Source organism: Nematostella vectensis, chromosome 10 (genome assembly GCF_932526225.1).
Source record: "Nematostella vectensis chromosome 10, jaNemVect1.1, whole genome shotgun sequence".
NCBI classification, from domain to species: domain Eukaryota; kingdom Metazoa; phylum Cnidaria; class Anthozoa; order Actiniaria; family Edwardsiidae; genus Nematostella; species Nematostella vectensis.
This window is the reverse complement of record NC_064043.1, coordinates 9,039,840-9,066,929: the sequence shown is the minus strand read 5'-3', so window position 1 is coordinate 9,066,929 and position 27,090 is coordinate 9,039,840. Positions and strand designations below refer to the sequence as shown.

Genomic DNA, 27,090 nt, shown 5'->3' with positions numbered 1-27,090 from the left:
TCGGGAGATTATTACGATTTTATTAGAAATTTTCTATCGGATGCAGGATTGTACAAGAGAGAATTAAGTTCGATTACAATTTCTATTGATGGATAACTATCCTATTTGAGTTACAATGTTTACAATTTTGTGAGATCAAGGTTTTGGGTTTTAACAAAATAAAGTGTTGTCAGGGGGTTAACTAGGTCAAAGTGCATGCGGGAGGTCACAATACGACGGCTGGTTGCTGGTTCACAGTAGCGTTTATTGTAAGGACAAGCTCATTTTAGCAAGCAGGGAGGTATTCAAGCTCGTTCTAGGAGGTAACGATCAGACGATTCTCAGAAGGCGAGGCTGATAGAAGGGAATCCTTACTAGACCTCTTCCTCGACTAGGGATTGTCTTCCAAAGCCAACAGAACTTACTCGATAGCCTCCACAGTAAGCTGTCGTTATTACAAGTGCAATATGTTTTACAGTGAACTCCTATTTATACTGACTAATTAACAATTTGGCAAAAACTGGTTTGACTGCTCTAACGAAGGTGATGCAATAATTGCAAACTGATGTTGATCTAAGGAAAAGGTACAATTTTAGAAATGATGATTACTAAAGCGCGTTAATTGACTAAAAACAATAATCATATGAAATACTATAGAATAAAGAGGCTGAGGAATATGTTTGGCTTGTTGGACATATCTGGAAATTAGATGTTTATCTTGAGTTAACGCTAAACTGGTTTTGGAGTAAGTAACACTGCGCATGACCTGTATGACTAGCCTCTGACTAGCAGGTGCATACTTAGTATTCAGAATGGAAGGTGAAAAGGTGATAGAAGGTCAATATTGAGATCCGGTGAGCGAACTAGGATTTCTAGAATATTTACATCGAGATGTTGTAGAATAGTCGTACAACAAAAGTAATGCTCTGGTAGAAGTCGTTGAAAACTGGTTTTGATATGGAAAAAACCGAACCTTTCAAGAAACTATTTTAGAAGTGCAATATGGCTAGGAACCAGATAAACATCCATCACATTTTCTTAGCTTTGTTTCTCATTTGATTTGAGTAAACCAAGTTTACAAGTGACGCAGATGAGAACAATAGCGGAAAACTTCGCTAATGAACCGAACAAAGAAACAAAAGCATCGAGCGAAACAAAAGAGCGAAAAATTCGCACTTCTAGGAATGAAAAATTCACACCTCCAATGCTATTGTCTAGCAAGTCTATTGTTGTGTTTGTTTATCCTAGCTCTTTATGAATGAGGTGTATATTAGTAATATAGTATTATATAATAATATTCAGTTTATGATAAGAGATTTTACCCAGAGTTCAACGCAATCCACTCTTGTAAGCGGTTGTTGGCATAATGGGAATGGGGGGTTAGAGGGGAAAGGGGGCGAGTTGAGCGTAAAGAGACCTTTTGACATTGCATGTTTTATTTTATTTTGAAATCTACTAATACAATTGAAATGATGATACCTTGAATAGGGGCTATATATACATGATGTGAATAACTATATAATTATAATCATATTTTCGTGCACTTTTAGTGACATCCAGCACTTGGAGAGATATCGTAACATCCCGGTGTTACCATAGAGATCAACCAGCTATAATCTACAGACATGTTGTTGTCATGGGAACCAGTCGTCTTGAAGCTTTCATCAGGAAGAGGCTGCGTATACTCGATACAGCTTTCAGGGGTCGGTTGCCATGGTGACTGATCAGCAAATTGCTGATCAAGAAAGCTGTCTTCGTGATGAGACTGGTGCAGATTGTTGGACGGGAGGGACTGAGTCAAGGGCTGGTAGAGGGGTTTCGTTGTTACTGATTGGCTGAGAGATGCCTCGAATGACGTGGCAGCTAAGGATTGGTTCATAGATTTCCCGAATGGCTGGTACAGTGACGTGGCAGTTACTGATTGATCGAGAGATTCCCTGAGAGCACGTTTGTGAGCCCACCGCTGTCGCTCGTCGGCTTTTCGAATATCGCGCAGCATCGTAATGAAGAGTTTGTTCCTGTTTCGACGATCCCTGGCTCTCTTGTTAGCAAACCAAGTCTAGAATAGCAACAGTAAACGCGAAATTAGCTATAGCTAGTCATCACTGCGACAAACAATCCCTGAACAGTCAAAAATTTACGCATAACATTCAAGAGTTCAGTAATCCCGAGAGGCGGTTTCCTATCAAATTTAAAAAAAACTACACTTCTAAAAGAATGTACTGCTCCACATGTTTCGCATAAGCTCTGACTTCTGGCAGATTAATATGAACCTTACCCGGATTCGCTTCTCTTTCGTCCGTAGCTCTTGCGCGAGTCGTGTACGCTGCTCTTTCTTCGGGTGAATGTTACTCTCGTATTCCTGTAGCAGGCGGCTCTTGTCGGCAGCCGAGAAGAACTTTCTAACGCGCACTGATGTAGGAGTGGTGTGTGGGGGAGAGGTGAAGGGTTGCTCTAGCTCAACCAGCGGAACGAAGTCTGGACACAAATGAAATATCATCAGTTTATATGATAGCATGGTCTTTCTCCTTTTAAGTGTAACCATGGGTGCTAAGCGTTAACATTCATATTTGGCTCAAGTTGTTTCTTCGATTTAGAATAGTCAAATACGTTTGAAAAAAAGTATAAAAAGAAGGGAAGGGGCAGCCAATCTTTGTTAAGATGGGTTTTAACACAAAATATATCCTCCATTATATCCGTCGTGACAAAGAACACGTGCACTACTCACCATATCGCTTGCTGGCCCGAGATGCACTAGGGGCGTCCACGAAACACAGGCGACGCTTGACACGTGACCAGCGGCATGTGTAGGAACCCATTCTCAGCGTAACAGGGGGTCTCCAAGTTGGCAGAAGTTGATAAAGGCTGAACTGCTTCTGTCTCAAAGTTGATTAATAACACGGTGTTTCTGATGTATCTAGTTGGTATTGCACTGATTGGATTATGATTTAGTGTTGATCACATGCCCGGGTATTTATGCGCTCTTAGTGGGAGGAGCTAAATCCACGACTATTGTTCTCGCGTCAACACAAATGACAACAATAGCACATAAACCGAGTTGAATAGCTTTTCTACCCAGGAATTTCATAGAAACATTGAACCAAGGATAGATGTTTTAGTAGTTGATTTGATATGGCAAAATGCAGTAAACAAGCCTATCTTTCGCGTGTCTGTCTTGTAGCAGCAGAGAGTAGCAAATCAACGGGTTTTATTACAAGTTACTATACTCGCTGATTCCGATCTGACATAGAAAGCATTAATATTGAAAGTAATATAAAGAAATATGTATCACTCCTATTCCTTATCGGATCTGTAGGCGTTTTTTCTCACACGCATACGCGAGTACGCAACGATAAAATACGCAGTTTTTGTCTCACTCCGTTTGCATATCAGCTACGCATGTTTAAGAAATCACTCTAGCTTAATCCTGCTCTGAGCCAATAAATGTCTAAAACTTCTCCTACTTTCTTCCTTGTACTTAATAAACATTTTGTGTATCATGTGCAACAGTTGTAATTTCTGTAGGGTTTAATGATTTTATGGTACAGAATCTTTTGTTACAAATAATATTATGTTAGAAAACATTTTATATTTACCAAACGCAAATTGGAAACATTATCTTACAATAATTTATATTTTTTCGTGAAAAAGGGATAAAACTTCATACACCCAGCACCGAGTCACGTCTGGAAGCACAAGATCGCACAACACTAATAGTCAAACAAAAGCCGCGTGAATTTCAATGGAACAATAGGAAAAATATTTTTCGCACTTTTTCGTGAGCAGCCGCCGTGAAGAGTTTTGTTCTATTCAACTCCCATCACTTTCGTGTGTTCTATTGTTTAGCGCTTGGCTTCTTTTACAATCTTATGAATACCAGATTCTAAAAATACTCTATGTTATCAATCACCGCCTCCACTTTAAGAACATATCATCAGAAAACAAGACATTCGTCCATCATGAGCTCAGCGCAAGCTAGACACACGTCAAGAAGACGACTCGACTTTGGTAAAAGCTCAATCTCTGCCATCAACGAATACTACGGTATGTACCACCTCACGCGGTATAACAGTGTTTGTGGTTTCCCATTAAGTGCCAAGGCTTTGGAAAACGCTATCTCACAATAAATTTAGGTTGATGCTGCTTCTTTTACACGTGTATATATGCCTTAAAAATGGTATTATGAAATACGATCTAAGATGATTTATCATTGTTTTTAGGCATTTCCATGATTGATAGTCACCAAAAAGTGCTCAGCGACAGCATGGCGATACCGCAGACCAGCAGAACGCGCTTCAATTTATGTCAAACAACTCCGGCAAAAGCCCGTGTACGCTCATGACGTCAGTGATGACGTTGATGGTGACTCCGGTGATGACGTAGCCACAGAAGTGATAGAGAAGCCTCCACTTGACCAACTCGAGCAAAACTTTGTCTCCGTAAGGGGAACTTTGATTAATGATTTGTGCTTGAAGGGAGCGGCGTAAGGATGGAATAGAAATATGACGATGCTTAGAGGCCTGTCGATAAAACTGCTTGATATAACCGTGTGCACCGAGCAGTTTTGTAGTGTTTCTCTGGGTGCTAACGGCAAATTTGTTGTTCTTTGTAGCTGCTGTTGGAGTGATTCCTTTAAGGCAGAAGCGCATCCACATTCAACCATGTAATAACACAAATATGAATAAAGCACGTGAGACTTTAGAATGAGCGTCCGTATTCCATGCGCGCGCACGATACTTTCCCCTGAGGAATGCGAAGTATGCCGCCATTCCCAATCCAAAAGATGTTTATTTAGAGTCCTTGATAAATCCGGCCGCGATCTCTGCGTTACATTTGTCGTGCTTAGCGATGGAGATACTGCAAGAGAGACCTTATATCGATAGAAGCACTTCAAACTCGCAGTTAGATCATGCTTCTTACAACAAACTACCGTACCACGATGGCTCCGATTGGTTTATTGGTAAGATGATTTTTTTTTCATGCGTTAGCTTTCAATTCCCGCTTTCAAATTATTGAGTATAAGCCCTTTTCTCGACCTCAGAACACAGGTCGTTTTGCAACCCTTCCCCTTCAAAAGACTTATCTTTGCAGTATCTTTATAAACCCTTTCCACGACCAGGGTACAGGCCAGTTTGCAACACTTCATACGACGTGTCTTTGCTCGGCGAGGCCGTAAGACGAGCGCAAGGGTTGGCCCCAGCGCGATTGCAGTTTAACGGAGAGAAACTCACTCGCTTGCTCCAAGTGTACGAAGAAACGTGTAGGCCAAGCAAGGCTCGCGTGCGAATGCTGGCATCAGAACTACAAACCACCGAGAAGCGAATCACGGTAGGAGATAACAGAACTAAACATAAAACAGGACAGTCCTTTAATTTGTACACAATGTCTGTAGCCATGTTGTAGTCATACTATTGTCATTGATAAGGCAGAAACAAATCGAATAGCGTAAACTTTTTTCCGTGTTGTTTTATTTTTCTGTTTGTTCTCCTCTCAGCAATGGTTCATAAACCGCCGAAACAGGTTTAAAAAGATGGAGGAGAACTGGGACGAATTATCAGGTAGCGTTCAACAGAAGCGTAAACGAGTTACACAAGCGGAATCTTGGAATTACTGCTACAAGAGAATTCCATCGCAAAGAAATGATAGCGCGCAAGTGGACTACGACCCTTCACTTGATTATTCTACAACTAAACCCCTGAGCCACTTTAGCCCTCTCTACGACTCATCACCGTCTGGCCAGGGCTTAGAGGAGGACTCGTCAAGGTTTAACTACTCTAACACTGTGCCTTTGAGGCATTTCTCAGAGCCAGAAGCGCGAGAGTTTGTGGTTTGGGATCCAGCGCCAGGTGTCGAGGCGAGAGAGGAAAACACGCCGCCCTCTGTTGCTTCTCTCTCTTTTCTGCGAACACACCCAGAATTGAGGTACGTTAGTACAAATGAACTATTACAGGCCAAGGGCGAGGAGACACGACAGCCCGATACACTCTCGACGACTCCACAACAAAATGCAAAGGCTGATTACATTAGTAGGAGAGATCATCTATCACATGGTGCAGAGGTGAACAATGAGACACTACCCTCCATTGGCGCGCCCGAGAAGCAAATAAAGCAAAGTTATACCAACAACGCAAACGAACTCTCTCAGTCGGGAGATTATTACGATTTTATTAGAAATTTTCTATCGGATGCAGGATTGTACAAGAGAGAATTAAGTTCGATTACAAAGACAAAACCCAAAATATCTTTTACAATGGAAACATCGAACATCCCGCGAGCTCGGAGGATATCATGCGTTTCGTCAACAAGCCTGTTCGTCCACACCCAGTTCATCCACAAGTAGCGTCGTTTTGTCCTCAAGTGGCGTCGTATGATAAATGATAAATGACAACAATCCCGGTTCTGAAATCTATATTGGTGGTTAAGGGGGTATACTAATTTATTTGATACACATAAAATCAAACTGCACAACAAAACGAAAGAAATGCTCAGTTTAAAGAACACTTGAAAAGCTGCATACCTGCACGTTTAGCTAATTTATTGACGAAATATTGCTTAGGAATCAATGTGGACTTTAAAAGCACACTAGCATACACACATTGGCACCAGTCGGGCCAAGACGGGACGCTAGCACAGTCTATTACCCGTGCAGTTCGGCAACCATGGACAGCTGTTTCGTCCTTATTAGGACTCCATCGACTTCATCGGCCGATGAAGTTTAACTGAGGCAAACCGGCTATGCCATGCTGACGAGTCCTAATAAGGACGAAACAGCTGTCCATGGTTGCCGAACTGCACGGGTAATAGACTGTGCTAGCGTCCCGTCTTGGCCCGACTGGTGCCAATGTGTGTATGCTAGTGTGCTTCTAAAGTTCACATTTAGGAATCAAGATCGGTGATCCGATAACTGGATAATAAATAATCATTTTTAGTGAGGAGGTTTTTAGTAATAATGGAATTTTGATTTTGATAGAAAACGGACCACAGGCACTATTACTCAACCAGAACAGTTATAGAAAGGCAAATTCAAAGAAAACGACGTTACTCGAGGGCAAAACGACGCTATCCGATAACCAGTTCCGTTTCAGTTCATGTTAAAATTGCTCTGATTGATCTTTTTTGCGGAGGGCCCAATGCTGATGATATTTTCTAAGACGACTACAAAGTTACTTATGCATATAATATACATAGAAAAGACTACATGCTTTCAAATTTTATTGATTTATATGTTTTTATTTTCTCTTTGCACATAGTGGTAGTAGTTATGTAGCAGCGGTTATAGTTCCGTATCAATTAAAACTTCTGTCGTCTGGTACGAGTTTTTTTTTCATCTTAGAATCAATAAAAACATATTTACTGAATAACATATCACAACCCTTCCTTTATGCTTAATGTATAAAAATGGTTTTAACTTCGCAATGCAGCAGGTTAACAAACCAACAATCGTCAATGGGCTTTCGCTCGCGTCGTGTCGCTAAAAACATTTAAATCCAGACGCTCTTATTTTTATAAGAACGTCTGATTTTCAGTTGAGGCTGGGCCGTTCTTATTTTTGGGACCTTTTTAGGCCGGATATGTTCAAAACGATATTATAACATTTTAGTGTATATAAGAATGAATAATACGGAATGAATTATTAGTATAGGTAATCATGCAGTTTCGAGTTCAATTAGGGATTAATTAGCTTAACGTGCAGCTATGCAGCCTTTCAAGTGCTCTTTAAACCTGCGTTGTCTCTCGTTTTGTTGTGCAGTTTGATTATATGTGTAAAGACAAAACCCAAAATATATTTTACAATGGGAACATCGAACATCCCGCGAGCTCGGAGGATATCATGCGTTTCGTCAACAAGCCTGTTCGTCCACACCCAGTTCGTCCACAAGTACAGTATGGTAATTATGTAGTTCCGTAGCAGTCAGCATTTGTTTTTATCTTTTTGCCTCGAATATTGCACATTTAAACAATCCAAAACTACCTTAATGATACAAAACTATTAACCTTTCCTGAGATGTAAATCCAGCTTATTTCATCCAATGGTTTGTTCTAAAAGTTTCGTTATTTCGAAGAACGCGATTTTCATAATTGTTGCTAAAATGAACGGCGTTTAATGCACAGTGGACTGATCCGCGTCACGAAAGTCAGATGAAAACAATATACCTCCTTTAACGAAAATGTCCTAATTTTTATACGAATGCTTAGAAGAAAGAATGTCTGTTATTGTGTATGGGTTTTTTTCTGGCGGTAACCTGCTGCAACCGTTTTTATACATTAATTGTTAGCATAAAGGAAGGAATGTGATATTTTATTCAGTAAATATGTTTTTATTGATTCTCAAACGAAAAAAAAAAAAAACTAGTACCAGACTACAGAATTTGATTGATACGGAACTATAACCAGGGCTACGTAACTACTACCACTATGTGCAAAGAGAAAAAAAAACATATAAAAATCAATAAAATTTGAAAATATGTAGTCTTTTCTATGTATATTATATGCATAAGTAACTTTGTAGTATAAAAAATCATCAGCATTGGGCCCTCCGCAAAAAAAGAGCAATTTTAACAGTTTAATATGAAGTGAAACGGAACTGGTTATCGAACTGTAGGGTCGTTTCGTCCTCGAGTGGCATTGTTTTCTTTGAATTTGCCTTTCTATAACTGTTCTGCTTGAGTAATAGTGCCTGTGGTCCGTTTTCTGAACAAAGTTTTAATCAAAATTCCATTTTTACTAAAAACCTCACTAAAAATTATTGTTTATTATCCAGTTTCGGATTACCGGTCTTGTTTCCTAAGCAATATTATATACATTTATGTTAATTGGTGATTTCTAAACGTGCAGGTATGCAGCTTTTCAAGTGCTCTTTAAACCTGAGCATTTCTTTCGTTTTGTTGTGCAGTCAGTCTCGTACCCAGACGCCGCGCGATGCATGACGGTCAGGATGCGATTTCGGGGTCGGAATTTTTCCGTCCTCGCTTCAGGATTCCTGTGGATGTCCACGCAACAGCAGATAACGGCTGGGTACGAGTCTGTTGTGCAGTCCTTTTCTTTGTATTTGCCTTTTCTATAACTGTTCTGCTTGAGTAATAGTGCCTAAATAGATACTAAATAAGTAGTAAGTGTTTAGGTTTTATTTCATGGACAAGTGTAAGTACTCTTCTCCAGCTGCGGTCTGTTTTCTAAACAAAGTTTCAATCAAACTTCCATTATTACTAAAAAAACCTCACTAAAAATGATTGTTTATTATCCAGTTATCGGATAACCGGTCTTGATTCCTAAGCAATATTCCGTCAATAAATTAGCTAAACGTGCAGGTATGCAGTTTTTCAAGTGTTCTTTAAACCTGAGCATTTCTTTCGTTTTGTTGTGCAGTTTTGATTATTTGTGTAAAGACAAAACCCAAAATATCTTTTACAATGGGAACATCTAACATCCCGCGAGCTCGGAGGATATATGCGTTTCGTCAACAAGCCTGTCGTCCACACCCACAAGTAGCGTCGTTTTGTCCTCAAGTGGCGTCCTTTTCTTTGTATTTGCCTTTTCTATAACTTTTCTGGTTGAGTTATAGTGCCTAAATAGATACTAAATAAGTAGTAATCTACGTGGGTGGTTAAGGGGGTATACTAATTTATTTGATAAGCATAAAGAACTGCGGGTAATCTACAAATAGATCCTCGATATTTTAAATCCCTGTATTCTCAAATTTCGAACAAACCTTTTTTACTCTAGTCTCTACATCTCGAGGACAGAGAATGCTTAAAACGTTCTAACAACAAATTGACTTTTTTTGTCATTAGTAAGCTGGTCAGTTCTGGAAACGATCAGACAAATCGGTTTCGGTTCAATGCTATGATTGATCTATTTTGACGCTTGACGTTTGACGATTTTGTTCAAAAGTATGTGATTTAAATAGTTTCGATGCTATTTTAAATGAACCAACCAGGAGAAGGATTAGGTTGTAGGGTTAGGTATATAAGGGCAGGGCCCGCGGAGCGGGCGTGATCTTGGTATTGCCAACTCTTTGGCCATAACTGACCGCGGAGCCGCGGCGGCCGGAGGCCGTCGCCGCGAAGGGCCTACGGCCCGAGCCCCAGTAGGGGGGTTCGGGGGGGTTCTCCCCCCGAGAAAATTTCGAAAAATGGCACTGATTTCCGCTTAACTCGAGCACTTTCTGAGGGTTCTAGCGACATCTGAAATGATGCTTATTTGACTAAAAAAATCAAAGATTTCGAGCGAATTTCTGATATTTTCTTCTCCGCAACGAATACCTGCAAGAACATATACAATGAAATTTAATCAGTGATATAATGCAAACATAAGAATAATGAGTAATGTAATGAGTGATATAATGATATAATTGAGACTGTCTATAACGGTCGTGTTCAATCATTATTCCATCGACGCTATTCCGTCTGCATTCTTGCTATTAGCAGAAGTCGGCAACGCTGAATTCGCCGAAAAGCCTTCTCCTATTATCATTGAGGCGTACGAACTCATTCGCCACGGCTGCCAGATTTATTTTGTCAGTGCGTTCTCGATGAACGCTGAGTACGGCGAGGCTGTTGAACCGTTTCTGGCCCATCGTGGACCGGAGCCATGTCTTCAGTCGCCGCATCGTCGAAAAAGACCGCTCGCCTATAGCGTCGGTCGCCGGATTCACCAGCAGCAGCACACACAATTTCACGATCTCGCCGATGAGCGAACGAGTGGGTTTATCGAGAGACTGTACCTCCTTGTAGATGTCGTCGAAATGCGTGACATCCTTATGCTCCATAAGTTGTCGGAAGATCGGTATTTGGGAAGTGAGGTTTCGAACATTTACGTCTGTGGTACCGTACTCGCTTTCTATGGTGGCCATTTCGGATGTGAAGTCAACTCCGCGAACAGCTTTCAGAAGAAATTCCTCCACGATCCGGTAAACCTTGAATCCTTTTTGGTCGAATCGTTCGGTTATGGCCATCACGATGTCGTCCAAAGCGCTGAAGTACATGGTACGATATCGGTCCTCAGCGGCGGGTGGATGGTACGGCTCACTTCCGTCATCTAATTTCTTCGGTGGCGCTCTTTTACGAGGCAATTTCGGTTCGGAGATTTCGCATTCCAGTGAATTTCGTCGTTGTAGCACCAGAGCGTAGAAGTCACTGAAGTTTTGCTCGGATCGCATGTTTGACAGCGTAGTGATGGTCAATTCTGCCAACCGCTGGCCTTGAACGGCGGACATCTTCGTCTTCTGGAGCGTTTTTGACAGGTTGTCGGTAATGGAGAAGAGCATATTCCCCAAATTGAGTCCGAAAAAATAATCGAACTCCTTCATCTGACATTGGACACCTATGATTCTCGCCCTCGTTTCGCTGTCAAGCCTCGCAGAAAGGCAATCAGTCCAAAGGTTTGCGAGCGCAACATAGTTTTGTATGATTCGCAGAAAACTGTCCCCGCGGACCGTCCATCTGGTCGGGCATAAGACCTTGATTCCCGGGGCATCCAAGTCCAATTCTCCCTTGATCTTTTCAAGTGCTCCTTGTCGCTTCGGTGAGAATTTTATCAGCTTGCATATCTCACGTGTCGTGTCCAACGTCTCGCTCAGCAATTTCGAAGCTGACCGCTTACACATGTCATGTACAGCGAGAGAGAGGGCGTGTCCGTGGCAGTGCGTTAGATGCGCCTGCGGGACCTCAGCTTGGATTTTCGTCGCCGCGCCGTTCTTCACACCGGACATATTACCCGCTCCGTCGTAACATTGCCCGCGACATGATTTCAATGGTATATCCGATCGGGTGAGGGCGTCTTTGAGAGCCGAAACGATCGTATCCGACGAAATGTCTGGGATATGATAGAAGCCGATAAAATCCTCATTCGGATTCAAATTCTCGTCGATCCAACGCAGGCACACCGTCAGCTGTTCCTTATTCGCTACGTCCGTGCATTCGTCGGCTAGTAAAGAATAGCATTCCGTTTTGATGCGATTAGCGACATCCCTTATTACTTGTTGTGACATGATATCCAGCAATTCATTTTGCACGTCATGTGACGTGTACTTGTCGGTTTTCTTACTCATCCATTGTAGGATTGAAGGATCATCCTTCGCTCTGAGCAACAAACATTGATGGAAATTCGAATCCGTCTCTTTCGCTCCTTGGATTGCGATCCCCTGACGAGCTAAAAACTGCAGATTCTGGATAATCTTGCTCAGATATCGCCGGTTGTTTTCCCGCTCTTTCACAGTCTGTTCAACTAACAGCTCGCTTACGTCGCGACACTTTGCCGGGATCTCTCGCACACACTCGACGGCTTGTTTGTGGCATTTCGAGTTCTGATGAAGGCGAAACATTTTGGTGGCGTTCCGCCATGTATTGAAACCTTTCGTCGTGAAGGCAGGTTCCTGTCTCACACCGTCCAATAAGTTCAGTTTTACTGCTTTAGTGCACACATGGCATACGACGACGTCCTTGTCTGGTATGTAATGTAGCCACGGAAAGTCGTGAAAATACTGGAGTTGACAATTTCTCTTTTTCGCTTTTCCTTCCTTGTCCGTTTCTGAACGTTTTATTTGTTTCGGGTGGAATGGCTCGACGGACAGAATGATTTCACGTGGCGGTCTCTCGTCAACGGCTTCTGTGACATCAGTAGGCGGGACGCTTGTGTCGACCGCCGATGCATCTTCGACATCATCAGTGTCCTGAAAAACAGTGTTTTGATAATGAATAGTACACCATACGGCAATCAGTAAGATTTAACTAGTTTGGCCAATCGACGAGACACCCGCTAAAATTCGAGACATAGGTATACTGATGAAATGGTTACGTGGTGTGAAGATTTTCTATACTTTTGGACTGATCAAACTGAATTGAATCCGAAATTTCCATTTTTTTACCTTTTCGATATTCTCAGTCTTAGATCTTTTGAAAAAATCGTGAAGTGTGACCTTAGGACGCATACGTTTCATCCCTTGTCGTCCAGAACTGCTAGCGCTTGAGGCGGATGAAGACGGACCCGCTAGGTCAATTTTGTCACCTGTGAAATGGTAGTCAGCATGAGCAAATCATTCAGCATCGTTTGATCAATCTCATATGAATCGCATAGAACGGGACTCGTTCGGATCCCGTTTTGTTCGTAATCGATTTATCGGAACTCAGACAATATATGCAACAGATGCCTATTATAAAACGCAAAAATCCATTGAACTTTTGATAGGCTGACTGAGTTTCTGCTGTAGAATTGATTTCGGTAATTTCGCCGCGGCAGCGCATATCTTGAATTTCATCATCTTCATCGGTGAATTATTATTAAATAATTTTATAGTTTTCTCACTAAAGAATATCATGTCAACTATGTATCTACGTAACTATGTCATATGTACATACCTGTATCATCATCAGCAACATTGCCTGGCTCCTGGTCATCTTCAATGGACCTCCGCGGCTGATCCGCTGAAATAAAACATTCGGTCAGGCCCCCTGCATCTCCAATCAAACCTCGAATGGGTCGAATTCCGGATTCCGGAATCCATTCCGGGAATGGATTTTTCCGATCAAATCCACTACAATTTATTTCCACCGTCAAGTCCAAATTGCACCGAAATTTGATAGAATTTTATAGAAAAATACGATGTCATTACTGAACGGGTACACTACAGTGAAACTCAACTCACCAGTACTCATTTTGTCCACTTTCACTAGTCTTTTTCTTCTTTGAAAACTTTTGCACGCAGAATTTATCAATGAATCTTCGTATAAACAGACAAATATCCACCCCCTTTCGCTTTCGTTTTGAACTAGTATCCAGCCCCGATACTGCGTCCGGGCTGAGCTACACCGTTTTCCGGGTGATTAGAGAGATGGTGTTGGACATCTGGCTTTGGGAAGAGCATTCATGGGCATTTTTCATTGAACTAGTATTGCGATGCTTATTTACGGCGGAGTGATTTCTCATTCATGTATGTCTTTCCTCTCGCCGATTTCTGGTATTGCTCGGGCAATACCGGCAATACCGGTTCCGCGGTCCCTGAAGGGAATGGCTCGCCTTCCCTCTGCACACTTCGTAGGCGAAGCTCCACACAACACGGTCTGCTACCGAAAACCTCCTAACACTCCCAGTCAAGGCGCGCTCAAGATGTCGTACAAGCTTTTGTTGCTTTTACTTCTGGGCGCAGTTGCCCTCGCTCATTGCGCCCCCATGGCGGAGGAAGGCGAAGACGAGACAGCACTTGAAGGAACGGCGGTAGAAGACGAAGAGCCTGTGTCAGATCCAGAAGCCATCGTTAGTCGTAAATGGCATCTATGGAGAAAAGGTAGTGTGAGACAATAACCCGGCCTAATCAATCGAACGTTCGGTAATCGAACTCAATCAAATTTCAATTGTTTGATTGATTCGCGATTGGTTCGGCAATCGAACAAAATCGAACTCACCCAAAATATTTTCCAATCGAACACAATCGAACGTTCGGTAATCGAACTTTTTTGTAATCGAAGAAAATCGAACTTTTTTTTATCAATTGCAAGTTCCGATCTCAGTTTTCATGCTGTCAATTCGCTCAGCCGAACAACAGAAGACCACAACGTATGCAAGACTTTCCAACCAACAGCCATTCCTATATTATACTGATTTTGACCAGCGAAGGAAAATTCTCTTTCTCGTTTTATTGCTCTTTATTTTATATTTGCTAGATTGCTATCATATCTTGTGTTTAGCCTGTTCATGACGTAGTGCAGCAGCTATTACTAAGACCATATCTAGTTTTTCTTGAAAGTTATTATGAGGTTGTAAGAACGCTAGCCTCGCTAGTTGCTTTCCTGCTGCTGGCGTTTTTTGTTGCCTCTTTGACGGTTTGTAATTATTACCACTTTACTGTTCGAATACTATTTTTAGACTTTGAAATTAAAGTAGCTAATCGAAATGCTGGCTTTACTCATGTTTTCCCCTCGCCTCCAGTTATTTTGCATATGTAACAATTAACCGAACAAAATCGAACTAATCGAATCGTTTGATTGGCTGAGAGTTCGTCTCTGTTCGGAAATCGAACTCACCGAAAACGTGTTCGATTTTGTTCGATTGCCGAACCAATCGCGAACAATCGAACGATTGAAATTCGATTGAGTTCGATTGGCATTTTGTTTGGATTTGTTTGATTGATTACGTCGGGCAATAAGCCATCAAGTTTTCAATATTCCGACAAAGCAACAAAACTAATTATGCGTGTGTTTTATTTCAACGCTTTATTTCATTATTCCTGGAAACCTACTCTTTGTTGCATTTCATCAAAAACAAAAAGGAGTTGAAACATTTAGCAGAAATTTAGCAGAATATTTCGTTATTGTATTTATGTTACTATGTTATATCTATTCTTTTTTGTTTTGGCGTTTGTGGGAGCGAGCCATTCTTGGCCATTTATTGCCAAGTTCATTCATCCTCTGTTCTTACAATATAGGCAGACTCCACTGCCTTTCCGTAAGCTCGAAAGGAAACAGAGCAGCCTGCCCAGCCGGCTACCTTGTGACAGGTTGCGCCTGTGGCTATGCCTGCGGCTCGTAGAACCCCGAGGCTAATGGAACTCGCTGCTTTTGCCATAAGGGATGCATGCCTAATGGCCAGTCCCTCGACTGGACCCTAGCAATGTGCTGCAAGGTCAAGTAACCCGCCTACCACGACCACAGGAAAGAATCGGTCACATGAGAGTTTTCACGGAAAAAGGCTGACACAGCACATGCATCATACCGGGATGTACAAGTCCTTTGCATTCTTTGTTAATTAAAGAAATTTTAGAAATGTGCAATTGATCGTTCAATGTTAGCAATAAAAATAAATAAATAAATAAAGTTTGAGGCACTGAAATAAAAGTTGTTGATGTGTTCTATTTAGTTTATTGCGAAGCTTCCCTTGAGATTTTGGCCTTAATATTACTACTTGGCGACCCGTACAACACAAAGACACCTGAGGCAATAACCAGGTCCCTAGCCCTGCCCTGCACGATAACGCCACACACTGTTAGCTAAGAAATAGAGTGCAGCGTTTTTGTTGAGGATTTTTTCAGGATTGCGTCCTTTGGGATCTTTGTGTTGCTACTAACTTTAAGTAGTGATGACGTCATGTGCTCAGCGCTGTGTGACCGAATGTACAGAATAACGTATGCGCATGCGCGTGCTCTGGCGAAAACAAACACAATCGTAGTGTTAAATGAATTGGTCGAGTAAAGGCACAGGTAGCCCAAGCATAATGTTAGTTGACTGCAATGTACTATAGTTAGGGATTATAATATAGGGGTTTTTATACCTCAAAATTTATAAGAAATTCTAGATAAAATTCCACGAAGACTCACCGTGTCGTTAGTCCGTGATGTCCTTAATGCTAATGTGAAGTTTGAAGAATCTTCCTTCAATCCACCTTTCCATGTAAAAAAAGACTTTTTTTTCCTAACTATAGTACATTGCAGTCAACTAACATTATGCTTGGGCTACCTGTGATAAAGCTGACTTCAGTGGCTGTTTTGACTAATTGTACAGCATAAAAACCATTTTGTACATAATATGACAGATTTGTTTGGTAATGAGGAAGTCATAACGAAAATTACAGACTTAGCATTGCGCTAGTTTTCTTAGCATTCGCCAGAATTGACAGTTCTCCTGAAAAAAGCCGCCATTTCAAAACAAATCAAAGGCTCTGTGAGCCAACTCTTGAATGCAAATGTATTTTCGTAGTTATTTTCTTATGTGCATAAAAGAAAAACATTCCTGGGTACCAGAGCCTCCAGACAGAGGATTAGCTTGAAAAAACTGGTTGCCGTTTTGCAAAGGTTGAAAGTTCCCTTTCAGCTGTTCGATCAGGTGTAGTTGGTTTACTTACTTTTACCTACCCCCATCTTCCCTAGTGGGAAATAGGGCCGCGACACGGTGACGCCACTCTTCGGCGGTCCTTTGCAACTTTTAGTGCCTCGCCCCAAGTCAATCCCATCTCTAGCAGCTCAGCCTGGATTGTTCTTCGCCAAGTTGTTTTAGGCCGTCCAGGCTTACGTTTCCCGATAGGAGTCCATAAGGCTGATGTCTTTGGGATACGTTCCTGCCCCATCCTGAGGACATGACCCAGCCACTTTAGCCGGCGGTGTTTTATCTCTTGGGTGATGTCATATGATCCCGTTTTACACTAAAGATCTTCGTTGGATATTTTCTGAGGCCAAAAGATACGGCATACCTTCCGCAGACACCCATTAAGGAAGGCATTGATCTTTTCCATGTCTGCCTTTACAACGCGCCAGCACTCAGATCCATAAAGAAGAACTGATTTCACGTTGCTGTTGTACAATCGTAGCTTGGTCTTTAAGCTATACTGCTTGGACTTCCAGATGGAGTTAAGTCGTGCAAAGGTTCCACGTGCCTTACCTAGCCTTGATAGAATTTCTTTTTGGCTCCATTATCCTTGCTAATGAGGCTGCCTAAGTAGGTAAATTCCTCCACGGACTCAAGCACTTTACCCTGGATGGTTATAGGCAAAGAAATCTTCAGATTAATCGGCATGACTTTGGTCTTGGTGGTATTGATATGGAGCCCAGTTTGGCTGGAAAATTGTTCTAATCTATCGGTTTTCTCCTGCAGGTGGTCACTCCTTGAATAAAGGACTGCCAGATCGTCGGCAAAATCTAAGTCTTCGAGGTGGGAGAAAAGAGTCCATTGTATCCCTCTGGTCTTGTCTGATGTTGTTTGTCGCATTATCCAGCCGATGGCCACTAAGAATAATATGGGTGAGAGGATGCATCCTTGTCGAACGCCAGAATTCACTGGAAATGGTTCTGAGGTGTTAGTGTTGTTGGTGATAACACTGCACTCAAAGTTGCTGTAGAACAGGTTGATAAGTGTGATGATCTTGTTGGGGATCCCATACGACTCCAAGATCTTCCAAAGAGTCTCCCGGTGTACACTGTCAAATGCCTTCCTAAAGTCTATAAAGTTGATGTATAGTGGGGCATTCCATCCCAGACACTGCTCGATGATGTTTCTCAGTGTGAAGATTTGATCTATACATCCTCGTCCCTTGCGGAATCCAGCCTGTTCTTGTCTCAGCCTGCTGTCAATGGCTGAGTCAATACGCTGGAGAAGAATCTTACAAAATATCTTGCTTGGGATGGAGAGAAGAGTTATGCCACGCCAGTTGTCACAGTTTTGCAGGTTGCCTTTCTTTGGGAGTTTAATAATGAGACCTCTCGCCCATTCTCGTGGGACGACTTTTGAGTCCCAAATCTTGCTAAAGAGGTCAATTAGCGCAGTTGTGCTGGTGTCAAGGTCAGCTTGGAGCATCTCGGCATGGATTGAATCTATTCCGGGTGCTTTGCCATTCTTCGTGGTTCTGATGGCTTTTCTAACCTCTAAAGCAGTAGGCGGGCCTGTATCGATGTTAAGAATGTCTTGCGGTGGTAAGGGATTCGCTGGCTCCTCTGGTTCAGGTTAGTTAACAACTTCTTGGAAGTGCTATGAACCCATCTGGCTGCTTGTTCACGCTCGGTGGTCAATGTAGAGCCGTCAGCTTTAATTGGTGGTAATTGGTTAGTGTAGCTACCGCAAAGCTGTTTCGTGATTTTATAAACGGTACTCAGCTCTCCTTTCATAGCAGTATCTTCGGCCTTGGAGGCCATCTCCTCGATGAATGTTCTCTTGTCTTTTCTTACACTCCTTTTCACTTCTCTATCTTTGGATGCATGTGTGCGTTGGGCCTGTTCTTGTAGCCTGGCTGATTTGATGTTGAGCATCCTAAGCTTGAGTTATTTGCGTTCGTCTATCTTCTTCCATGTCTCAGGTGATAACCATTGCTTGCTGTTCTTCTTCTTGTAGCCTATTGTGTTGACTGCAGTCTCGTTGTACACAGATTCGATCTTGTTCCATCTGGTTTCAACCGGGGTGTCTTCAGCATTGTCGGCAAGTGCCTGAAAGCGGTTCTTTACCTCTAGAACAAACTGCTTTTGAATCTTGGGACACTTAAGCTTGACGCATCAAGTTGTTTCCTCTGCTGGACTTGCTTTTTTACCTTGCGAAGTTTCAGTTTCACTGATGTTACAACTAGGTTGTGGTCACTCGATGCATCGTCCCCTCGATACACTCTAACATTTAAAAGGGATCGTCGCCATTTTCCATTAATGATGATATGGTCAATCTGGTTGAGTGTTCTTTCATCTGGTGACATCCAAGTGAGTTTGTGGATGTTCTTGTGGGGGAATATAGTACCTCCAATTACAAGGTCATTGTTGAGACAAAAATCTGCAAGTCGTCCGCCGTTGTTGTTCATTGTGCCACAGCCATACACGCCCATAGCTCTCTCGTAGTTGGTATTGTCTGTTCCTACTTTGGCGTTCAAATCCCCTGCTTACATACAAGTACAAATGGATTTCAAGGCTAGTTTCGACAACGGTGTCCTTGATTTTTCTTTGTTTTCGGGCTGGAGCTGAAGGAATCTTTTTTTTTTTTGCCTTTTTACCTCAGGGTACTACTGAGATTCATTCTCCTTCCCAGAGCTCCTCCGCTGTTATCTCCAGCGGGAAGCATAACCGAGGAGCTCTGGGAACGAGAATGTACTGAGATTGTACTCGTTATTTTCGCTTTCATACTAACCACAGGGTACCCAACAACAATAAGAGTACGACACGAAGCCTTCTGCTTTATTTTCGGCCGTGTGGTGTATATGTTATAAAAATTACTTTGGAAAATATACAAAATATTATATGCTCGACTAAAATGTCAATAAAAAATAATAGTAAAAATATTAATAAAAATTTCAATTAAGAAATCAGTACTCTTAATTCTGTGAACGAAAAAAATGTTTTTCTTACCTGCGAAGGTGACATCCAAGTAGACAGATGGACAATACCAAAAAGCGTATATAACCATCGTATACTTCCGAATACGAATATCTGTGCAGCGACAGCGGAACTTGAGAACTCAAAATGTACTCTGGGTACAAGAGGCTCCGTCGCCGCGAAGCTAAGAGCCTCTGGTACCCAGGGTAACAGAAATGCAATATCTGTGATACATTTCAGTAGTTACTAATTAAGGTGAGACGTGAAAACCAACACGCTTCAATCACAGTAGGGTGATTTAGATCCACGACGCCGGCAAGAAGACGCCGCCTCGCGCACGTTCGATTGCGCGCGCACGCTTTTCTTGCCGGCGTCGCTTCCTTTCCAGGACAGCATTTTATGCTTTTTCACGTCCTCTTCAAGAGGACGGGACGCCGGCAAAAATTAGCGTGCGCGCGCAATCGAACGTACGCGAGGCGGCGTCCTCTTCCCGGCGTCGTGGGTCTAAATCACCCTAGTCTATCATCGAGGACGGGGGCATAAAGGTTAGTTCTCACTAGGACGCAAGCGTAAGCGAAAACGGAAGCGCAGCACAAGTGAGAATCGGTCAAATACTTAGGTACGGAAGCCGAGAACGGGATTACCGGTTGTGAGTTGCGCATCACAGTTTCGCTTGCGGTTCCGAGTTGCAATCAAACTTCCGTTAAATAAAATACTTTTTATTCCTGAAATGATACAGATTTAGTTATACTAGAGTACATATATGTGTGATTCAAAAAAGGTTCCGGTAGAAGTATAATTTAGTTTTTGACGCCATGCCTCCAAAGGTTATATAATCGATAAGTTTGCTGGAAATATCGATATAACATAATGGCATCAAATAAAAAACTTGATATTTTTCTTGTCGCTGTGTAATTCATTGTTATTCAAGTCGAGTGTGCGATAATACGCCGCTAGTGTGCACCCGACTCGTAATATTCCTCACGCAAAGCTAGAGACTACATCAAATTTCATTAGATACTTGGCCTCTATTTTTGGTTTAGTTAACGTCGTCGTTATCCTGATCACTCTAGGGAGGGGAGGGGTTGAATTTCCGGTATCCTGAACATCATAGGGAGAGGTTAGGCTCCGACAGACACTCTAGGGAGAGGTGGGGTGGGGTAGACTTCAATGTCTGAGTCATTGTTATCCTAATCGCCCTAGGGAGGGGTGGGACGGGTTAGACCTTAATATCCAAGTAATTGTTATCCTCATTGCCATAGGGAGGGGTGGGTGGGGGGGGGGGGGGGGGGGTTAGACTTCCCTATCCAAGTTATTGTTATTCTCATCGCCCTAGGGAGGGGTGGGTGGGGGGGTTAGACTTCCCTATCCAAGTCATTGTTATTCTCATCGCCCTAGGGAGGGGTGGGTGGGGGGGTTAGACTTCCCTATCCAAGTCATTGTTATTCTCATCGCCCTAGAGAGGGGTGGGAGGGGTTAGACCTTAACGGCTATGTTATTGTTCTGCTGATTGCCCTAGGAAAGGATCAAAGGGGTTTCACTTCAATATTGAAGTCAACGTTATCATGATCACCCTGGGGAGGGGTGGGAGGGTTTAAACTTCAAGGTCTGAGTCATTGTTATCTAGATCACCCTGGGGAGGGGTGGGAGGATTTAAACTTCAAGGTCTGAGTCATTGTTATCATGATCACCCTGGGGAGGGGTGGGAGGGTTTAAACTTCAAGGTCTGAGTCATTGTTATCTAGATCACCCTGGGGAGGGGTGGGAGGATTTAAACTTCAAGGTCTGAGTCATTGTTATCTTGATCATCTTGGTCTTCTGGGTTAAATGTGACTAGTGAAGAAGGGCTGCGTCCAGAGGGCCGCAATGCCTCGGTGGCGTACAGAGCTACAGGGAACCTCTGATGATAGCGCTTCAGAGTGAGGTACTTGACCGCAACAAGACGACCTGTTAGGGAAAGACTTCATGAGACATCAGGGTCGGCATGATGAATCATGCTCTGGATTTGAATTCTAAACAAGAAACTAAAATCAGGAAGGTTTTTCAGCATATTGTGTTAAAGTATGCTACTCACCATCGAACCAACAACCATGCAAACTCTTGAATGCGATTCCTGCAGAGTCATGTGAGTCACACTTGACATAAACACAACCCTAGGAGAAAGATGTAAGCTCATTCATGTGATGAACGGCAAAAGATCAGTCAAACTCAATTGGTCTTCAGATTTTTTCTGTTCCATAAGCCATTTGTGACCCAAAGAGCGATTTTCTAATTGATTCTTAGACAATACAGTACAATTTTTTTATGTACCTCATTGGAGCTTTTGTCCACAGCAATATGCACGATGTTAGCACCAGCATCTGAGCACTTCTCCAGTATGGCATCTTGGATAAGAACATGCCATCCTTCCTCCATCTCCCTGCATTGGGCAAAGGCAACACTCAAACAAAACCACACAACAATCAGCTCGAGGTAGTAGCCACGCATCAAACACACAGAACAGTCATAAGACAGACAGTAACATCTGATTCAGGAACAAATGACATGGTATTCAACAGTGATTCACATCAGACATACAAACACTCCAAGCTTGCAATTTGAAAGTGACACAATTGCATTTCTACTCATCCTTCCCTTCTCTCCCCCCTTCCAGCCTACACCATTCCCCTTGCTCATTGTACTCACACTTCATGGTCAAACATGTTCCCTTCCTCTCCCCTCCCAGCCTACACCATCCCCCTTGCTCGTTGTACTAACACTTCATGGTCAAACATGTTCCCTCTCTCTCTTCCCAGCCTACACCATTCCCCTTGATCCGTGTACTCACACTTCATGGTCAAACATGTTCCTGATCTTCAGGCAGGGGGTTGGGCTGATGATGGGCGGGTTGACGGCCCACTGGAAGTTCTCAAATGCTAAGACAAAAATTGAATATTAAATGATTCTTACACTTAACATGACACTGCTGCTTTCGAAGCAGAAACTTTTAGCAGTTTCTCAATCAATTAATCAGTCAAACACTTTTGCAAGCCATATCCAAAATTACAGTTTATGCACATTATGTATAGATGGATACACTATAATTTAACATCAAAACTTTCCACCAAAAAAACAGGATGATTATGTCATGCCTGATTTTAATTAGCTATGTAGAGTCAAATTTCCCACAATTATCTCACTCACATACCTTGTCCCTGCCAGAATTTCCCCTTTGGACTTCCCTGCAAACAAATGTAAAAAGTAAACAATGTTTTTGACACATTGACCCCTCAACCAGCCTGTACCGGCTTTGAGAAGTACCCACAACCCAAAAAATTCATAAATTCAAAATAAACACAACAAGATGAAGATACTCAGGCATCAGTCAAAAGAATAAATGGTCTTGAAGATATGCATCCAACCAAGGTGATAGCAACTACTCTTCAGCCAAATAATAGCGCAGGTTCTTTGACAAAAGCGGACAAGGAAAAATGGCAGAATCGACCCTCTTGACAACAAGGTCAAAATACCATACAAGGGAAAGAGATCAACAAATACAACTCAAGACACAAATAGATAAATTTATTCTGATCCTTCAGGTTCGTTTCCATGCCCTCAAAACATAATGTCCACTCCTTGAAAGCTTGTGAAACCACTTGCTGACTTTTCAACCCAAAGACAAACAAATCAAATTCAGGTCATACAGACCCAGAATAGCAGTGTAAACAATTTTGGAATCAATTAGAAAAATTTGCTGTGATTCATTAGAAAACTATTTTCTCATCCAGGCAAAGCCAAACAACAAAATTCTTGCAAATATCCATAAGTACAGTACTCAATTATGCCCAAATGGACTTTATGGATTCCTTTTAGAATTCCTCCTTACCATAGCACCCATCTTTTGTGACTGTTGTCGAGGAGAAGCGATATGGATCCATCTCCAGACCTCAAAGTCTTCTCCTGCTATCCGCTGACTTTCAACACGGATGCGTGACTCGTTGGCGCTCAAAAACCTAACAGCACGTTGCCATGTCTTGGCAAGCTTTTTCCTGAGATTAATATTATACCACAATCCATTTTTTTGTTATTTATGTCAAGAGTGTTATGCATACTTCCATGGCCACCAAAAAATGTAGGGAAGAAAACTAGTTGAACATGTTATAAGAATCAGAATTGACTTGAATAATAGCAGTGAAGGGGGGAGGGGGAGTATAAGAAATATTACTCACCTGTTAGCAGGCTTAATAAGCATGTCCCGTACATGAGGTATGGGAAGGTAAGGAGGAAGATCCTTGTCATTCTGGCAAGCATTATGATGCTTACGCAATATATCTGTTGGAAAAGGGAAAAATAGGAGACATACAACATTATATCAGTCAAACCTAAGAAATTGGGACACTAAGTTTAGTGGTGGTATTTATAGGGGCAGATCATAACAGAAACAGAATTTCCACATATTATAAGAGGGACTGCAGCATCTTCTTTGTTATTTATGTTATTCTAAAGACAAAAAAGTCTTTAGAAGAATAAAAGCTCACCTATGATGTTCTCAACAAACGTGTACATGAGTCTCATGTCCTCTTCTTCCTTTCTCCAGCGATGACGGACAAGGAAGTATATTCCACATAGGATACCTAGAACTGGTGGCATTATTAAAAAACATGTATCTATCAACATTGCATATCTAGTGATAAAGAAATCTCTGACATTCTATAATAGCATTATAGCTGAGAGGAGTTCTATAAAAATTATACAAAAATCTTATGCTAGTAATAAGATAACTAACCACATGTTACAAGAATAAAAATGCCAATGATCTTGGAAGCTGATTGCCGTAAGCGACAAAGTATCGGCTTGTAAGCATGGGTGCCCTCTATCCAGTAGGCTTCAGAAGGACTTGCCGACTTGTTATCCTTGTCGTACAATCTGTAAAAAAGTGCAGAATTCAGCAAATTTGTATACCACAGTAACACAACATCCATGATCACAGGTGAGTCCAACCCTTTTCATGATAAACTGAGAATTGAATACCTAATTCTTGAACTCTTGATAATGGCCACTATCAAGAACTTATAGAAAAGAGGAAAACATGAGAAAATAAGGAATAATATTACATACTTCATGCCCCACTGTTTTGAGTTAATCAGCTCTAGCATGCGATGAGATATTTTCTGAGCATCCTCTTTAGACTAAACATAACAAAAACACATAAACATGACCATAGAATTAAGCACATCAATATTTATACCATGAAATTTAAAGTCTCTTGCTATCATTAGCAAGAAGGCAGTACCTCACCTTATAGTAATCAGTAATTTTCTTCTTCAATTCAAACTTTGACACTTTTTTACTAGTTTCTGATTCATTCATGTTGCATTCAATCAGTCCTGAATAAAACAAAACAAGATGCTTATTATAAGAGTCCTTTGGTTTGAAGGAGAACTGTGTATTGATCTCATACCAGCTGCTAAGGAGAGGTTGTCATATAACCGGCTTGCAAACTGCTCTGCTGCTCTGTCTAGCGGGAGACAACTGAGGTTCTAGCACACACACAAAATTTGGATCAGTCATAGAAATACTCTCATGATATAGACCCTGGACCAAGAATGTGTTAATGCCATGCATGCAAAACCTGAATGTAAATGGCACATTTTAGTAAGATATATAATTTACCTTCAGACTTACTTCATTTCCATTACAAAGCGGCAATGCTAAAACAAGGGAAAGAAAAATAATTTATGATCATTCAAACAAGCCTGTTCACTCATCAAGAAAATGAGAATTTCTCATCTAATATAAGCCTAGATTAGTATACAGTATGCCTTGAATCAGATTGAAAATAATTTAAAAGAATGTCTAATATTTTCATAATTGTTGGAAGAAATTAGATTGTAAGAAATGGTTGAAGTCATTATACTTATTTGTTTCAAATCAACACAATCCACACTCAAGCAGACAATCATAATAATTAGCAATTATTCAAACAACATCTAGAAGTACGTAATTGTAATAATGTGCTGTAGTATATTCACCTTTGCCTTGCATGATCCCAGTGTCAGGCAGACTCTGGTACACATACATAAGAAGCAAAGACACACAGCCCACGATAAGGAAGACGGTAATCATATTAAGAATGGCAGAGGTTCTCCTATAAAACCCATCGGGGTCATCAAACACTGTAGAGGAAGAGGGCCTCTCTTCTTGAGGTTTAGGATAGGACAGGATCGATCCTTGACGAGATTTCTCACTTTCAGGACTATCCTTTTTCCTTCTGAATGATCGAAAGCGAAAGGAGCCTCTCTGAAAAGGCCCGGTGTAGGAGTTACTATCAGTGTCTGAGAATTCTCCGCCATGGCTTTCGTCTGAATTCTCTACTGTTCTATGTGTACGTGTAACACTACCTTTCGTCGTCCTAGAACTTTCGCTTACGGACGCGATCAATGAGCTATCATCCCTAGAGTTATCACTATCATTTGTTCTCCTAATCGAGCTCCGCCGATCTCTTGTGGACACTGAATCGCCGTCCTCTTCATCGCTAGAAAACCCGATCAATTTTCGAGACGGACTTCGTCCCTTTGACGGTGTCCTTGGCTTTGGAGTAGATTTTCTTGTCGCCTTGGGGCTCGCACGAGGGCTTTGCTGTAGCTTTTTGAGTTTCTTTAGGAGTAAGGGCCGTGTAGTCGGAGTAACAGGCGCTACATTCTCTCCCAAATCCTTTAATTTCTGTCTCAATTCAGCGTCCGTTAGCCGACTGGCCGCCATTTTGGATCAGCGAACAGCAACAACTGGCGCGGTTACTCTTCCGTGTATCGCCGCTGGGCAGATCGCGCCTGCTTTAGGAGGGTGGGGCCGGGACGGTAGTCACGCAATGTGTGGAGAGCCGCGTACATTCTGTCACCTCCGTTTGATCAAGGCTTGAGTCTGGAAATCCACGCTAATTGTGGAAAATAAACAAAATGCATTAGAAACAGCGCAAATCCCTTTTGTAAGCAAAAAACGAAAAAAATTGTTAATGCTCTCCCATGCAGTACACAATCTGAGAAAACATCGCACACACACACACACACGCACACACGCACACACACAAAATAAATTGTATATGTGGGCTGTGATTACTGACTATGGTCGGGTTAACAGGGAGTAGAAAGTTCTACACTAGAAAGTAACCATATGTTTTCTGAGTCACGTTCGAGACAAGTCCCTTACTCGCCTCAGGCTACGACTCTATGAGATCGATATTTACTTCAATACATAAAAACATTGAAAACACCTGGAAATGATGAATGCGACTCATCGTGTGTATCTTTAGACATCTTTTTAACTAGCCCGACAATCAGGCGATTTTTCATAAATCGGAGAGGAAGAAT

The 27,090-nt window shown here is 41.9% G+C and overlaps 5 protein-coding genes across 6 annotated transcripts; 2 read left to right on the top strand and 3 right to left on the bottom strand.

The window, feature by feature from the left end:
* Positions 1 to 1,413: 1,413 nt before the first annotated feature.
* On the bottom strand, positions 1,414 to 2,914 carry LOC116612529 (homeobox protein ceh-62-like). The gene is made up of 3 exons (XM_048733551.1): positions 2,708 to 2,914; positions 2,258 to 2,457; positions 1,414 to 2,038 (listed from the first exon to the last, which is right to left on the bottom strand). The coding sequence occupies exons 1-3, from the start codon at positions 2,796 to 2,798 to the stop codon at positions 1,526 to 1,528; spliced, it is 804 nt and encodes a 267-aa protein (XP_048589508.1). The 5' UTR covers positions 2,799 to 2,914; the 3' UTR covers positions 1,414 to 1,525.
* Positions 2,915 to 4,763: 1,849 nt separating this feature from the next.
* LOC125573172 lies at positions 4,764 to 6,319 on the top strand. The gene is made up of 3 exons (XM_048733538.1): positions 4,764 to 4,939; positions 5,099 to 5,307; positions 5,474 to 6,319. Exons 1-3 carry the CDS (start codon positions 4,828 to 4,830, stop codon positions 6,317 to 6,319), a joined length of 1,167 nt encoding a protein of 388 aa, XP_048589495.1. The 5' UTR covers positions 4,764 to 4,827.
* A 3,880-nt stretch (positions 6,320 to 10,199) lies between these two features.
* Positions 10,200 to 13,969, bottom strand: LOC116610903 (zinc finger MYM-type protein 1-like). The gene is made up of 4 exons (XM_048733745.1): positions 13,622 to 13,969; positions 13,335 to 13,400; positions 12,845 to 12,984; positions 10,200 to 12,649 (listed from the first exon to the last, which is right to left on the bottom strand). The coding sequence occupies exons 1-4, from the start codon at positions 13,629 to 13,631 to the stop codon at positions 10,400 to 10,402; spliced, it is 2,466 nt and encodes an 821-aa protein (XP_048589702.1). The 5' UTR covers positions 13,632 to 13,969; the 3' UTR covers positions 10,200 to 10,399.
* A 33-nt stretch (positions 13,970 to 14,002) lies between these two features.
* Positions 14,003 to 15,769, top strand: LOC5513547. Its single transcript, XM_001633784.3, has 2 exons — positions 14,003 to 14,260; positions 15,398 to 15,769. The coding sequence occupies exons 1-2, from the start codon at positions 14,083 to 14,085 to the stop codon at positions 15,499 to 15,501; spliced, it is 282 nt and encodes a 93-aa protein (XP_001633834.3). The 5' UTR covers positions 14,003 to 14,082; the 3' UTR covers positions 15,502 to 15,769.
* Positions 15,770 to 21,142: 5,373 nt separating this feature from the next.
* On the bottom strand, positions 21,143 to 26,530 carry LOC5513546 (inner nuclear membrane protein Man1). 2 transcript variants are annotated; one of them, XM_048733702.1, is made up of 15 exons: positions 25,756 to 26,530; positions 25,397 to 25,434; positions 25,185 to 25,263; positions 25,022 to 25,110; positions 24,842 to 24,912; positions 24,510 to 24,649; positions 24,262 to 24,363; positions 23,953 to 24,055; positions 23,610 to 23,772; positions 22,932 to 22,965; positions 22,572 to 22,659; positions 22,055 to 22,163; positions 21,819 to 21,897; positions 21,516 to 21,691; positions 21,143 to 21,397 (listed from the first exon to the last, which is right to left on the bottom strand). In XM_048733702.1, the coding sequence occupies exons 1-14, from the start codon at positions 26,483 to 26,485 to the stop codon at positions 21,516 to 21,518; spliced, it is 2,001 nt and encodes a 666-aa protein (XP_048589659.1). In that variant the 5' UTR covers positions 26,486 to 26,530; the 3' UTR covers positions 21,143 to 21,397. The 2 variants fall into 2 exon arrangements, with proteins under 2 accessions (XP_048589659.1, XP_048589660.1); XM_048733703.1 differs by having other exon boundaries at positions 25,409 to 25,434.
* Between the last annotated feature and the right edge of the window lie 560 nt (positions 26,531 to 27,090).